A 15364-nucleotide genomic window follows, 5' to 3' on the forward strand; every position below is an offset into this window, starting at 1 on the left:
TTTTTTTATTTAGATTTCATAAATTCCACCTTTTCTAGTGTTCAGTGTACTTCTCATACTGTCTGTTTTAAACATGTGTAAGTGATGCATCTCTCACAAAAAGCTATTTAAAGCTGCATTTGATATGAAAGAGAAGTATAACGTTTTATAATTTAAGCACTGGTTCATGACATGATCACTGAAAGAACTTCCTATTGAATTAACATGAAATTATTTATCATAAGAATCCTTCAAATTCACAGAATATCACGATCATCACAGAGAAAACCTAACATCTTCAATAATTAGTAAGGAATTTGACATGTCTTGCTTGAATAGTATATGAAGCTTTATTCTGGCTGCGTCCGCACTTCAAGTCAAAATGTAATCAAAACATACACACACACTTGTATTGGCCCTAGAGCTTCAGAGTCGACAGCCTATCCCCCCGGTCACAGTGATGGTCTCTCCGGTGATGTAGGACGCGTCCTCCGAGCACAAGAAGGCAATCACTCCACCGATCTCCTCTGGCTCTCCCACTCTATAGGGAGATAAACGTGAACATATTAAATATGTTGCTCATGTGTATTGTCTGGCATATTGGTGATACATTCCCATGTGAGCATACCTTTTAATGCTCAGCTGCTTTTTGAACTCGTCCATGATGTCTTCGTTCCCCGTTAACTGCCACAAAAACAGTCATGTTATTATCAGAGGTGGAAAGTAATGGAGTACAAATACTTCATTACTGTACTTAAGTAAATTGTTCTGGTATCAGTACTTTACACCACTACTAATTTTTCTGACAACTTTTTAGTTTTACTTCTTACATTTTGAACACAAACACCTGAACTTTCTACTTCTTACATTTCCCAAACAGGCTGGTTACTTTAGTCTGAATGTGTGTTTGGTGGCGTGATCATTATTATTTATAGTCATTGCGTCCCAAATTGATTTGAACACGATCCGTGTATCCATCATTTCCTGGTCTTCTCTAAAGAAGAGGGACCAATGGAAACGTTGTCATGTTGCCGTTGTTCAGCATGGAAACATCCATTAGCTAACAATGACATTATTGTTCTCTTAATATAAAGGGAGGTCAGGTACTCTTTAAAACAGCTGCTAGTTATGGGGACTTTTTACTTAAGTACATTTCGAAGCCCATACTTCTTTACTTTTACTTGAGTAAAGAAGTTTAGTCAGTACTTCTACTTTTACCAGAGAATTTTTAAACATGAATATCTGTACTTCTACTTGAGTAAAGGATGTGTGTACTTTTACCATCTCTGGTTATTATAGAGACTTATAAATAAGTGTGATACAAAGATAAATGTATGTTTTTCTCCTCACCGCGCTGCTGAATTTCGTTTTGATGACTCCAGGGGCCACGCAGTTGACTCTTATGTTACTTTGAGCCAGCTCAGGGGCCAGGGCCCGGGTCAGACCCAGCAGAGCCGTCTTACTCACACTGTAGGGGCCCAGAGCCTGCAGAGACACAGTGTCCATAACATATACAAACACAACCGTTTACAAAATGACAACAAAACACGACACTGGAATTAAAATATATAATTACTTATTAGAATATTTGCTTGTTCTATTTCTGTGCTCATCAATGGTGGGAGTACACATCCTTTTACAAAAGTAATCAATATTACTAGTAAAAAATACTCCACTATTAGCCCTGCATTTAAAACCTTACTTAAGTAAAGGTATGTCAGTATTATCATGGATATGTATGAAATTAAAAAAGATATTCCATACCAGTGTTTTAGTATTATATAACTGTCACTGACCTGCATTGGTTGGTATCCAGCCACAGATGACACAAATACTACATTTCCTCCTCTAAAAATAAAAATACAGAGCATTTGTCAATAAACATACATTTTTATAGTATTTTTGTCCGGATCACGGTTTTGTTCGTTACTCACCCCCTCTTTGTCATATGAGGCACCACCAACTTAGTCATGAGGAAGGCTGATGTGACATTTACAGACAGGATCTAGAAAGAAACGACGAAATGCTCCCATAACATATTCTGAATTGAAATCCTTTGAACAAATGGGCCTCTCTGTATGTGTGTACCTTGTCCCAGACGTCCTCAGTGGAGTCCATGATGTTTCCAAAGAAAGGGTTGACTGCTGCGTTGGACACCAGGATATCAATGCCACCGCACTGATCCAGAGTCTGTTCCAAACACAGAATAGGGCTGTTAATGAGGTAAGAACTGGATTGAATCTGAAAATCTCTGAAAATTATTAATATGCATGGTTATTAGAATTATAAAGATACTCACTAATTGAACCAGTTTTTCTCTGTCTTCTTCCTTGCCGACGTTGCAGGTGGTCCCGGTCACTGTGATGCTCTGGCTCTGCAGCAGGGCCACGGCTTTGTCCACGTTGGCCTGTCTCCGGCTGCTCACCACCACATGGGCTCCTCTCTTACCCAGAGCCTGAGCTGCAGCTAGGCCAATTCTGAAGAGGAGACAGGGGTAAGAGAATAATGGTCTTTTGGCCATGATATAATACCTCTATCAAACAGATTAATCAGTATGCTAACTGTTAAATAATGATGCTAATTTGACTGCTTATTAAAAACATTTGTAACGTTTCGTGTCTTTTTTAGGCTAGAGATCAATTCCAGCAGGGGCCGAAACTCATAAAGCCCAATGATTTTGGAAACAAGCTTGATGCATCTTATCTTTAATTAATTTTATTCGCTTGGCTTTCTCCATTGATATTTGACATCAATTTGAATGTTTTTATTATCCTTTCAGTACCACTGCTTCACCAGGACAGCAGTTAACTATTGCCAAAGTCAGTTTCTTAACTGTTGAGTATGTTTTATTGCAGTACAGACAAAACAAGAGTTAAACAGCTAGTTCTTACCCATCTGTGGAGGCAGTAACTATGGCTACCTTTCCAGCAAGGCTACTTTGAGACATGTTCCTTTGGCAAGAAACAGGGTTGGTCCTAAGGCACCTGAATACACCTTTAACATCACCTGTGGATAGAGAATAGTAACACATATTGTTTTATGAGAACACTGGGTATCTAGGGTAGAGGTCGTCTGGACTCTTGACAGCAGTGTAGCTGACATATAAGTAACAGCAAATTAAGTTGGGAACCACTTTGTCACTCATTTAAATCAATAATACACAACAAGGTGAAGAGAAAGCAATGATAAAATACATGATCGCTATTTATATACAAAGGTAAATCTCAGTTTAAATGTATACTTTGACTCAGTGTTGACTACAATAATGAACTAATGTGCAAATGTGTTTAAGAGCGTTGTCTCACCCTGCCGTTCATGCAATACTGAATATGAGCTTGGACTGTGGAAGAATTTCTTAAAAGAGTGTCAAAGTTTACTGCTTGGACCTTACTACCGACGATTCGTGCTACATTCAGTGTTTTCCGGGGTAATAGTCCCGTTGTCAAAATAAAAGCCTCTAGCAATAGCTGGTCTGCTCTTAATTGAATTGTACTGCCAATTCCGTCCACAAAATGATGCAATATGATTAGGACATTCGGAATTGTGTTGTACCGTTATGTGATATTGATAGCTTGGGGCACATTTGTAGTTTTAATCCCGCAGTTTTAAGCTAATTTTCTGGTCTACGGAGAAATTCGGACGTCCATGAAGGCAACTGGAAACCGCCAGCCAATCACGCAGCTGCTGTGTTTCCAGGCTGGGGATATCTATACGATTTAACAGACGCTGGATGGGTCTAAAGCCTGCAATGGACACCCATGCTATGCTATGTAGATCAGTGAAAAGCGTCACCTCGTAGGGGGCGGAGATAATGTTGTTGTCATAGACGAAAATGATTGAACGCCGATGGCCTCAGATTTTCACGCTTGAAAATAAGTGATTTTACGTATCATAGACTGTACATCGAAGCGAAGTTTATGGGCGAAAAGAAGCAAGGTACTTGTTTTACATTGGCTGTTTTTGGTGCTTACATTGGCTGGTAAACAGGTTGCTTGTAGCTGTTTTTACCCGTCGGTGCTATTGTTGTTTTTAACATGAACTTTAGCGTTAGCAGCGAAAGGCAATGAAGATAACCAGCGGTATCATTGCTAACAGCATCTGGCTAATGGTGGTAGGTAGGCCGCGACAACACAGCTCGCTTTTCTGTAGCTTATTCCTTTTCTAATAGTGTATAATTTAAACCTGGTTAACGATAGAACATGTATTTAAAGACGAGTGCAAATCAAGCCCCCGGGAAGTGCGCCGTCCGTTGAAGCCATTTTTTGGAATGGCCCTATTGGCCAAATGGTGGTACTACACGTTCAGTGACGTCATTTTGGCCCGCAAATACTTTTTCCTATTGACTTACAGTGGGAAAGACTCGTCTGTAAATCAGCGTATATAATTGGTTTTGAGCTAACTAAACTCCCCAGCATGAACACTTTAATAGCTCTTATTTGAATCATTAATATGAGTCTAAAATATGCAAATATGCGCTTAAAGCTGAATCGAGTTATTTTCTCTTCAGTCATTTGACAGAGCCGAGAGCGCGAGATGGGAGGGAAACTCCAGTGCGCATGCTCAGTATGCAAAAGGGCCCGGGCCATCCGGGTACTTTCTCGCTCCAATTTGGGCTTCATGCGCCACTGAGCAACTCTCATAGAAATGAACGGTGTATCCAGTTGTCGTTATACATCCATGGTGCACACCACTTATTTAGCTACAAAGCTAAGCTAACCTTAGCTTTCGCTTAGCGGGCTGCATTCACGTTACTGGGCGTGGAAAGTAGAGACAGGTGTTGTCGCTGCCTGCCCACCTTTCATTGCACATGTGCCTCGCAACGTATGAGTAACCGTCTCGGTGTGTTATGAATGTGTCGTGAAGAAATTGTGTGTTACACCTATGCAGGGATCGAATGAAGGCAGAGACGACGAGGCGCCGGGACTTTAAACATGTGTCGAGCCCGGACTCAGCTGTGCTTCTGCACCGAGCCTCTCCGGAGACCAACACACCCATGAAAACCAGATCCTGCTCTAAATGGACTACCCCGACTGATTTATAGTTTTCCTGAGACACAACTGATAACTTTGCAACAATGTCTGTCTCCGTGAGTACAGTATTTGTCTCTTTTGTTTGTATTGATTTGCATGTACTCTTAGGAATTTGCATGTACTCTTCTGATGGTAATCAGATGTGATCAAAACTAACTTGAAACTTTAAAAAAGCCATGTTTTTACCTCTAAAATGTATATTATCTACTGTATCTATTTATTTTATCTCGACCCTCATTGCCTCCATTACTGTTTTAGGGGGTCCCACATGGCTCAATAGAGCCCAGCTGTCCCCAGGGGGTTGGTTTAGAAAATGAAAGGGGGCCTGACTCTCTGGCTTTGCGATGGGCAATTAAATTCTAAACAGCCAGGGACAGATGTGCCTCTCATACCCTCCCCCTCCCTCTCAACCCGCTCATTACCATTTAAGCCCTTGCGTCCATCTGATCATTGATCCTCCCTGACTGTGCCCCCCCCCCCCCTCTCATAATCATTGACACAGCTGTGAATTTTGAGTTCGGTCATGATTCTAGCTTTTATATTATTCATTTTTGTGCTTACCCCTCCTTTTCCTGTCTCTCTTTATCTCTCATAGACATTTTAAGAGATCTTCCCTATTCACTCCTATTCACTCTTCTTTCAATAGCCCTGAACAATCAACCTTTTTATACCCCTGACTTTTCATCGCCATGTCAATGTACTTGTTTGTTTGTGGTGTGCTGACTGCTTGTGTGAATTAAAAGCTACTTTAAATGGCCATTTGGTGTGAGAGATGCTGAACAGGAGGGTGCGTGTTTATGTTTTCTACTCTTGTCTCGTCCTGTTTCTCAGACGGTTTTGGCAAAGGCGCTGTTCGACAACGCGGCAGAGAGCCCGGAGGAGCTGGCTTTCCGGAAGGGCGACATACTGATGGTTCTTGAACAGGAGCAGGGTGGTGGGCCGGGTTGGTGGCTCTGCTCCCTGCATGGCCGACAGGGCATTGTCCCTGCCAACCGCCTCCGTCTCCTCCAGACCGCCCCACCACCGGGCTCTGATCCCCGTCGAGGCTCCACTGAGGACTCTGTTTACCTTTCCCCTGTCCCCCCACTGGCTCGCTCTGCTGTCAGCAGCAGTGCAGAGGACTTAGACGGAGTGTATCGCTCCCCTCCATGCGCGGGTGAGAGCCGAGTGGCTGCCTCGAGGCCGGGGGAGCTCCGCAGGGTCGAGGCAGGGCGCCCGCGCTCACAATCCAGCTCTGGCACCCGGCCCAGACCTGACTGGGATTTAGGGATCGGGGGACGTCCGCGCTCACCCTCCCTCAGAGGACGAGGCACGGAAACATCAGGAGCACTTTATCAGTCTCCAGTCAGTCCCATGCCTTCTGCAGCTCTCATGGATTCAGAGTCCGTGTACCTCGCCCCCACAGGACTTCCAAGGGCTGCTGATGAACCAGAGGACACTACATATCTATTTCCAAGAGAAACACTAACCACAGAACACTCAGACGACTGTTACTTGGTGCCTAAAGGTACGCCGCTTGCAGGGGAAGATGTTTACCAATCTCCAACTGGAGGGATTTTAGCCACTGCTTTTTGCTCGAATGGCTCAAACGGAACACCCGGTACCCCCCCACTCTAAAGCAAGCCAGGGCTCACCTGAGATGTACCAAACACCCACCGCTGTTGGAGCATGCCTCCACAGGACACAAGCCACAGTTTTGGCCCATCAGCACCCATCTCCAGTATCCCCTGCCCAAGCATCTCCCAGACCTTTGCTAAAGGGAGTTTTACCCAACCCAGCTGCAGCCAGGGGTAAACCCGGCCTGGGGTGTCACCGGGGGTCTCCTATGCTGATCAGAGCAGGGCAGGTCAGGGTTCTTGGATCGCCAAATTTCACCCGCAAACCCCCTCCACCAGCACCTCCAGTGAGGGGAGTCACCAGGAAAGATTCAGCATCGTCAGCAGATACTAACTCACCCAAACCCACCGCTCAGGTCACTCCTGCAAGCCTGCAGCAAGAGGAGGACAAACAGAGGGGGATTCCTCAGAGCAAGGAGGAGAGGATGAGTAACGGGCTGGAGAAAAGCAACAACATGCAGAACAAAAAAGGAGAACATCAGGATTCAGATGCTGTGGACGATCAGGTATGTCATGATTTATAAGGGTTGTTTAGTACGCTTAAATTGTGTTGTTTAGCAGACATATTTATATTCCAAATTCCTCTGTTGTGAGAATTTGCATGTGGTCTGAGTTTTGTTGTGTTTTGATACATTTCTGTCGACCAAGACCTGCAACATAACTTCATTTTGGGCTTTTGTCGTCTTGGCAGATATATGATACCCCTCCCAGCGGCAGGTGGCAGCGTCAAGTGCCATCTTCTATTGGTGATGAGGACGACAATGGGATCTATGACACCCCCCGCTGTCTCCCATCGCTAGGGGATTCTGAGAATGAGGTAAAGAAACAGCCACAGAAAGAGTTGTTTTTAAAATGGGGGAATTTCATTTAAATTAGATGTATTGTTTGTTGCAAGGATTCATTGATTGAGAGAAAAAATAATCACCGACTTTTTGACACAACAGATTATTGGTTAAAGTAACTTCCAGAAAATGCTGTTCTCAGCTTTTCAAATGTAAAGGTTTCTGGCTTTTCCTTGTTTTACATCATATTAGAATGACATCTTCCTGTTTTTAAATGACAATACCTTTGACTTAAGAAACGGCAATGTACTTTTCAAACTACTTTATAATAATTTGCAGATGAATCGATACTGAAAATAGTTGCAGCCCCTTTTTTTTTAAAGTCACTTCGCAGCCGTTAAACTTCAACAACACAGGCTATTCGGTGGTTTTCCTCCTACGTGTGTTTGGCCTATAATCACGCGGCTCCTTTAGTTTCATGACAGTCTAAAGCCACTGTGAACTGTTGAAATCATGTCTGTACAAGTGTCACGATTCCCCACCGAGAGATAGCCCGTCCACATTTCTTCCCACATTCCGCCATCAGCGTGTCTCCCTGCCCCCCCCCCCCCCCCCCGCCCCTTCTAGGCAAGGCCACACCTGTCTCTCTCTGCTGGGGGAGCCTGTCTATCCAGTCTTGAGTGCTGCTGCTATTTTCTCTCTGTCACACCCGCCTGTCAGGGCCATGCCAAGGCCGCAGCAGCAGCAGCACCCTGCCCCCAGTGGTCTCCCCTCTAATGTTGCCTAAATATGTCCACCAGCTGTTATGGTGTTTCCCTCTTTGCCTGGAATAACTGCATGTGCTTTTAGCTGTTTAAGAGGACATGTGTCTCTGGTGTTTGTGGTGACTCTATGACGCCAGTTTTTTTACTTTAACAAGTTCAGTCTGGTCATCCAAGCACAAGCCAGGTTTAAAAGAAGTCTTCAATCGAAACCAACATTACCAAACATGTTACTCCGGGTGCATCAATGGTACAATTGTGAGCTGATACCGAGGTTTAAATGAACATTTATGCCCGACGGCAATTTTTTGTGTCATTTATTCAACTTTTTTGCAAGGTAAACAGAAAGAAATCTTCATTATAAATAATTAAATAACTGTTTTGAAGCCATTTAGGCTTTGATTACACTTACTTTGAATGAGCCCAAATCCAAGCATACCAATTTACAATACAACCTTTTAATGGAATGTCATAAAATAACCAAAACAGATTCAAATTTTGAAAAATATCTGCGTTAAAGGCCTTTTTGGGGTGCTATACATTTGCCTAATCAATGACCACCAACCAATATTATTATTTTAATGTGACATAAGGATTAGAAACATCAATAGGGCCATCTTTCGGTATAACGTTCTTGCTGCAGATATTCCCCCAAAACAATGTAATAAAATCGATTGAGAAACCCCATATTGTGTTTTAACACCATGCATACATTCTGTTACAGTTATCATCCGCCCTCACAATCATAAAGTAAACAACGTGATGTATAAACATTTCCTTTCTCTTCCCTCACTTGCAGGTCTATGATGTCCCCTCCATCACTCTGAATGTCTCTGACTTCCAGCCTGATGAAGCTGATGACGATGTCTACAGTGTCCCCACGCTTCCTGGTGTCCCTCTGGGCCCGGGAGACTCCACCCTCAGTCACTCCGGAGACGACGTAGGACAGATCTACCGTGTCCCCGGCCCGGAGAAACGAGCCAGCAGCGGCTATCAGAACCGGGACTCTTGTGAGCCCGACTGTGGCATCTACGACATGCCTGCATTGACTACCGAACTCCTCGCTCACTCTCTGTCGTCCTCGTCCACCTCCACCCGCCGCCTCTCTGTCTCGAGTAACGGATCGGGGGACATGCAGTGGAGGGTCACGCTTTCCAACCTCGTCCACTCTGTGCTGAGCTCCGCCTCCACGCTGTCGTCACGGGACCTGGCCACCTCGCTGGCTGAGATCCTCTCCACCTGGAAAGCGTGTCTCTCCGACGACCCCCCCCCCCCCTTTCCAGCAGACGTGGGCTCGCCTCTCCGACCTCCTGCCGTCGCTATCCGCCATCGGCAGCGCCCCTCCGTCCGAGGGGCTGCTGACGCTGGTCCAGCGCTCCCTGGAGGAGAGCGCCCTCCTCCTGCAGGCTCAGGGTCGACCACGTTTGCCTTCCCAGGACTCCCTGTCCCGCAGGCCGCTGCCCGCGCTCCCAGTGCCTGATGGGAAGTCTTCAGGAGGCGGGATGGGCTCGCGTAAAGGAAGCTGGATCCAGGAGAGGCCTCTTCCCCCAACCCCTCAGCCTGCCTTCCCCTTGGCCCCCACTCAGTCCACGGTGACGCTGACGGTGGGCCCCTCTGATGGAGAAGACGACCCCAGCAATGAGTACGCAGGGATCGGCTTAACTCCCATGCCGGCCCCTGTTCCCACAGGGGACAGTGTGGGATACGTCAAACTGCAGGTCAGTGTTTATAATGACATTAAAACTGTTCTCAACATCAGTGTGAACATTCATATCTCTTTTTAAGATTCAAAGTCCATCATTTGAATAAATAGATTCATCCATATATATTTTTTTAAATATTTCAATACATGTTAACTTTTGGACTGAAGTTATTGGAAATGTTCAGATTACACAACTGTCACAAACCAGCACAGCCTGGAATCTAATGCTAATAATATTAATGCATAATCTTTATTGCTAAACTGTGCAGAAATATAGGGTTTTAACAGAATATATAGACGTGCACAGGTACGGGCTAATGTTGCCCGGGCAACGGCCCGTTTGGCCTTTTTGGCTGAACTGCCCCTCTGGAGAGAGTGAGTTTGTTTTTATTTTTTCTGTTGTGGCCGAATCAACATGATAAGCCCACAATTAGTGTTGTAGCGTCTCGCTGCGGGAAACACACTTTGTCAGCGCTGTCATCTGCCGGTGCGTTACGACCACCTCAGTGTCGGATTTTGGAAACTTGATTTTGAGTTCTCTCATGGCAGTTAGGGTATAAGGGACACACCAGGAGACTTTACCTTTTTAAATAAGTTACAATTTTCAAAAGGTCTTGTGTTTTTGTCGGGGGGAGGCCCTTTTTCCAGTTTAGAGCAATAGCCCCTCCAAATGTCTGCACGTCCCTGGACATGCATACATTTGTATTTGAATGTGAAAGAAAGGAGCGAAGCTTAAAATGTTTCTGATGTTTTTCTGTGCTTAAACACATCAGTTTGTGTGCTGTTAAATGGTTAAATTGCAGTCGAACGTGGTCTGTTATTATGTTATATATAACATTCCTGACTTTTTCATCTGAAACCAGGGCAAACCTGAGCCACTTCCTGATGTCCTGGGTGACTGCAGACACATAACAGCAGACCCAACAGTGAGTAACTTCCTCTTGTTTTGATTGTTTATTCCTCGACCTCCCTATATACAATCCCTAGTTTCCACACGCAGCAAGTCTGCACAGATAGGTCATTGATTCACCCTGAGCACACTGTTTACTAATGAGCGCGGTGACTCATTAATCCCGCTTGCTGCAGCTCCTTGGCTCTTAATGTGGCGTTAACCCTTCTTAGTCTACACTAAGACTGTTGATTTGGACAGTCCGTCTATCATGAAACACCTCTTTATTTGTTCTTCTGAGAACATGCAAGCCTGCAGTCTGAGATGTTGCTTACACGGCGAAATGACAATCATATACTGTTTTTTGTGGTATCTTTAAGGTCAGTTTTTCTCTAGTTTGAAGCTGAGGTCATGTTTTCTCTGCTCCTCGCAAGATTCCTTGGTTTACGCCATAGACGGCCAACAAGAGGTCACTTGTAAATCTTAACAATCTTGCCTCACATGGAACGGAGGCAGCAGGACAATAAGTGACAGGAAAGCACAGTCATTCTTTTCAACAGTCTCACTTGCTGACGTACCGTTTGTATTAGTGTCTGACTTTGTCTGGCTTTTAAGTTTCGTGTGGGCCCGTAAGATGCATTCAAAAGCAAGTTAGGGAACACGCCTTGCTTTGCAGTGACACAGGCACAGAGAGGTCTGCTTACCAGTGTTTACATGACGAAGCCCTGGTGCTCCTGACTTACTCATTCCATGTCTTTATGTGTCGGTCATTTTCTGGATTTATTATTGGTCTGTAAAGTGTCAGAAAAGACAGGGAAATGATCATTTAGTTTTTAAAAATATCTTGTGTTGTCCAAAACTAAAACATGTTCAGTTTACTATGATGTATGACGAAGAAAAGCATCAGATCCTCACCGTCCAGAAGCTGAAAGCATCAAATGTTTGGCTTTTACTATATGCATATTTCCAATGATGGAAATGGTTGGCTAATCAACAATGCAGGAAGTAGCATTCAGTTAATTGTTGCAGTTTCAATGATTTAAAAAAAGAAATCTGACAAAGCGTCTCATTCATTTTCCCTGTTTTGATATTTGCAACTGTTTATGGATTCAAAGTGGAAAACTTGTCAAAAGTGCACTTAGCCATCCACTGTTTGTGCTATATCCTAAGAAGAATGACATGGCAGTAGCATTCCTGTCTCTGTTTGGCTCCCTTACATACTGACACTATTCCCTCTTTCTTTGCACAGTTGACCCCGTCCCCCCCCCTCCCGTTGTCCCTCTCTCTGGAGGACTCGGAGCTGCTGTCCTTCTACTCGTCTCAGAGCCTGGCGCACCTCTCCTGCCTGGCGGACGCCATCGACGTGCTCTTCAGCAGCGTGCAGGGGAACCAGCCGCCCCGCATCTTCGTGGCCAGAGGGAAGAGTCTCATCGTCACGGCGCACAAGCTGGTTTTTATCGGGGACACGCTCTCCCGCCTTCTCAGCTCTGCAGACCTCCGCGCCAAGGCATGTAGAAATAAAAACATATATATATATATATATATATATATATATATATATATAGTCGCATATAAACATTTTGGAAAGTGAATTGATTGCTATTTTCTACATTAGACCCCTATCACACAATAATACACCCCTATAACACCAGTATTTCACCAATATTACACTCCGTATTACACACTTATAATGTTACACCGTTATTACACCCATTTAAGACTGTTATTATACTCATTTTACACCACTATTACACTCTTATTGCATTGTTATTAGGGCTGTCAGTCGATTAAAATATTTAATCGCACATTTTTGATCTGTTCTAAATGTACCTTAGAGGAATATTTTCCAAGTTTTTAATACTCTTATCAACATATGAGTGGACAAATATGCTTTATGCTAATGTTTATTATCATTTGAACAATGACAAATATTCTCATGAATATTAAACACAACAACCTCTGAATTCAACCTGGAACCTCTCGTGTGTGTGTGTGTGTGTGTGTGTGTGTGTGTGTGTGTGTGTGTGTGTGTGTGTGTGTGTGTGTGTGTGTGTGTGTGTGTGTGTGTGTGTGTGTGTGTGTGTGTGTGTGTGGTGTGTGTGTGGTGTGTGTGTGTGTGTGTGTGTGTGTGTGTGTGTGTGTGTGTGTGTGTGTGTGTGTGTCCCTCTTACACAGGCTGTCAAATCACTGTATTCCCCAGTATACAGAAACCTGAAGGGTTCACGGAATCACGAACGATGAGGGATAAATGCACAAATGATACCTGCCCTACTCTTGTTGGACATGTAGAATGGGTCTAAATGTTGTAATAATTGTGTTTTTTAAAACTCTAGATCACAACCTCAGGGGGACGGCTCTGTCAGGCCTTGAAGACGGTTGTCGTGGCCACAAAGGGAGCTGCACAAAACTACCCTTCAGTGCCCGCCACGCAGGAAATGGTGGACCGGGTCGCTGAGCTTTCCCAGCAGGCAGCTGGCTTCTCCACGCTGCTGCAGCGGCTGGCGGAAATATCTTCATGATATTCCGTATCGCTCTCGTAAAAGAAAACTTTGTTTACACTACACATATTTTTTCCCTCTTTGAAAATGCCTTATTTGTTGTCGGACTCTTTCATTACCTTATCTTTTTTTCGGTTTAAGTGGGATTGAAGCAAGCGAAGGAATATGCTTTCTGGTTGCTGAGGGTTGTGAGTGTTGGTCCTGTCCTTCAAGTGTGTGTCGGTTTGCCTTTTGTTGATACACTGACCTCCGTGCTTTGAAGCCAGGCACACTTGTGTTTTTGAGTGTTAACTTATTGAATATTTGAAGGCTCTCCGTGGCTTTGAGTGTCTGTGTGGACTGTTTATCTTGGGAGCTTTGCTTTATTGTGTTTGCCATATTTTCTTCCCTTCACATGATAGCCATTTTCCTTCCTTCCTCTATTTATTCAGCCATCCCCCCTCTTCCACAAATAGCACAGAACGAGGCCTTGCATCCTGTTTCTGGTCTACTTTTTTTACTGTTAACCTGAACGGCCTTTTGTGATGATCATTCTGAAGCTGTTGGAAGCAGCGTATCGAGTGTTTCGGGCTTATTATGGAAGACATGGAATAGGCTGTGGAGTAGGAAGTCTGCCTCGCCTCCACTGATTCCGTGCTAGTGTGTTGTGTTTGTGAAGTACCCATATCCACATCAAGGCAAAGATCAGTACAGCTTGTAATGCACTCAATAAGATACAAATCCCTCAATACATTTTCTGTTTACGTTAAGACATTTAAAATCCTGAAAATATTTGAGCGGATAAGAGTGAGTAATGATGGTTCGGTGAGAAAAGGCCTAATGCTGTTCTTTCCCACGGTCACATGGCAGCCTGGCAATGGAAGAGAAACCAGTTGACCAAGCTAACCTGTCTGCACACGCCTTGTTATGATCTGCATGCTCACCTCTCTGCTTTTCATGCTCATTTCCCATAAGATGCTCGTCATCCCTGTCAACAGTGCTTTCTCACATCTAATCGTTTCAAGTCAGGTGGAAACTAAGGCTGGGTATGATGCATATATAATTCATTATATATACATCTTTAACCATATCGCCCAGCTGAGGAAGCACAGCACACTTTATTTTATTAATAAGGGGGATTTATTTGCATTTTAAATACAAAACACTTACCTGTTTTCCATCTCAGACTATTGTACTTCAGTCTGACCTCTGACCCTAAACATTCATACCGTATTATTATGTTGGTGTGCACACAAGCAGAAGCTGTGATGGATCATAAAGCTGACTGGAAGGTACGATGCTTATCATATTTACACTACACATCTCAACTCTACAAAGGTGCTCTTGATGATAATACTTCTGTAACCTCAGTCATATTGCTTAACCTTTTTTCAGATCCAAATCAGTATCAATGCATAATTACTTTCTCAGTTGTGTGGATCAGTTTAAATTATTCTTTCTTTTTTGCATCTTCTCTGCTGCAGTGCCACCTTGTGGAGGTTTGAAGTATTGCTTGATGAAACCCTGCCTGCCAAAACAGGCTCTAAAAAACTGTATGTTTGAAGAGAGCAAGTAACCTTTAGCAGTATATTTATTACTGTCAAATCTTATGTTATTTGCGTTCAGTTTGCATGGCTTTAATTTGCTTACATTTTATATATGCACATCCTTTTACCATGGGGTGATTTTACTGGGTCATTTACAACGAACAAAATGTTTTTTCCCAGATAAATGTTACATTACAGTTCCAAGGTATGGCTGTATTTTCTTTTGTACGAGGACGTTTTTTTTTTACACTATGTGAACTCATTTGAGTCCGTATTTACTGAAGTATAAAAGTGAATATTTGACTTTTCTCCTACAGTAATACGCCTCTTTACTTTTAACACTACATTTGATGTCTGTCTTGTATTACTGTTCAGAATGCACAAATACATCTTTTGCAATTAAAATGTGTTCGGATTATTCATTGACGTTGTGCCTGTCAAAAATATAAACGTTTTGTTATTTTAATTGTATTATATTTGCTGAGTATTTCCATTTGCCTTGCCACAAATAATGTTCTTCAGAGACGTTACATTTACGTTGACTACTAAACATCCGAGTGCTGCAATACTTGAAAGTAAAA

At 43.5% G+C, this 15364-nt stretch overlaps 2 protein-coding genes across 2 annotated transcripts; one reads left to right on the forward strand and one right to left on the reverse strand.

The window, feature by feature from the left end:
• Window positions 1-304: 304 nt before the first annotated feature.
• dhrs4 (dehydrogenase/reductase (SDR family) member 4) lies at window positions 305-3569 on the reverse strand. Its single transcript, XM_034205303.1, has 9 exons — window positions 3285-3569; window positions 2871-2985; window positions 2279-2456; window positions 2068-2169; window positions 1914-1984; window positions 1776-1827; window positions 1330-1464; window positions 608-663; window positions 305-520 (listed from the first exon to the last, which is right to left on the reverse strand). Exons 2-9 carry the CDS (start codon window positions 2924-2926, stop codon window positions 406-408), a joined length of 765 nt encoding a protein of 254 aa, XP_034061194.1. The 5' UTR covers window positions 2927-2985; window positions 3285-3569; the 3' UTR covers window positions 305-405.
• Window positions 3570-4580: 1011 nt separating this feature from the next.
• On the forward strand, window positions 4581-15206 carry efs (embryonal Fyn-associated substrate). Its single transcript, XM_034205298.1, is given in 9 exon segments — window positions 4581-5065; window positions 5841-6614; window positions 6616-7131; window positions 7317-7442; window positions 8968-9432; window positions 9434-9886; window positions 10734-10796; window positions 12009-12266; window positions 13093-15206. Coding segments are annotated over 9 exon segments (2853 nt in total). The 5' UTR covers window positions 4581-5053; the 3' UTR covers window positions 13279-15206.
• Window positions 15207-15364: the final 158 nt, after the last annotated feature.

This window comes from Gymnodraco acuticeps, unplaced genomic scaffold (assembly GCF_902827175.1).
Source record: "Gymnodraco acuticeps unplaced genomic scaffold, fGymAcu1.1, whole genome shotgun sequence".
NCBI classification, from domain to species: domain Eukaryota; kingdom Metazoa; phylum Chordata; class Actinopteri; order Perciformes; family Bathydraconidae; genus Gymnodraco; species Gymnodraco acuticeps.

Bases quoted from the DNA above. Each gene is read 5' to 3' on its own strand.
- dhrs4 (XM_034205303.1), bottom strand. From the start codon at position 2,926: ATGTCTCAAAGTAGCCTTGCTGGAAAGGTAGCCATAGTTACTGCCTCC. The intron at 2,457-2,870 runs GTAAGAACTAGC...TCTCCTCTTCAG, and splicing joins GTTACTGCCTCCACAGATGG to AATTGGCCTAGCTGCAGCTC. The intron at 1,828-1,913 runs GTGAGTAACGAA...TTTTATTTTTAG, and splicing joins CCTCATATGACAAAGAGGGG to AGGAGGAAATGTAGTATTTG.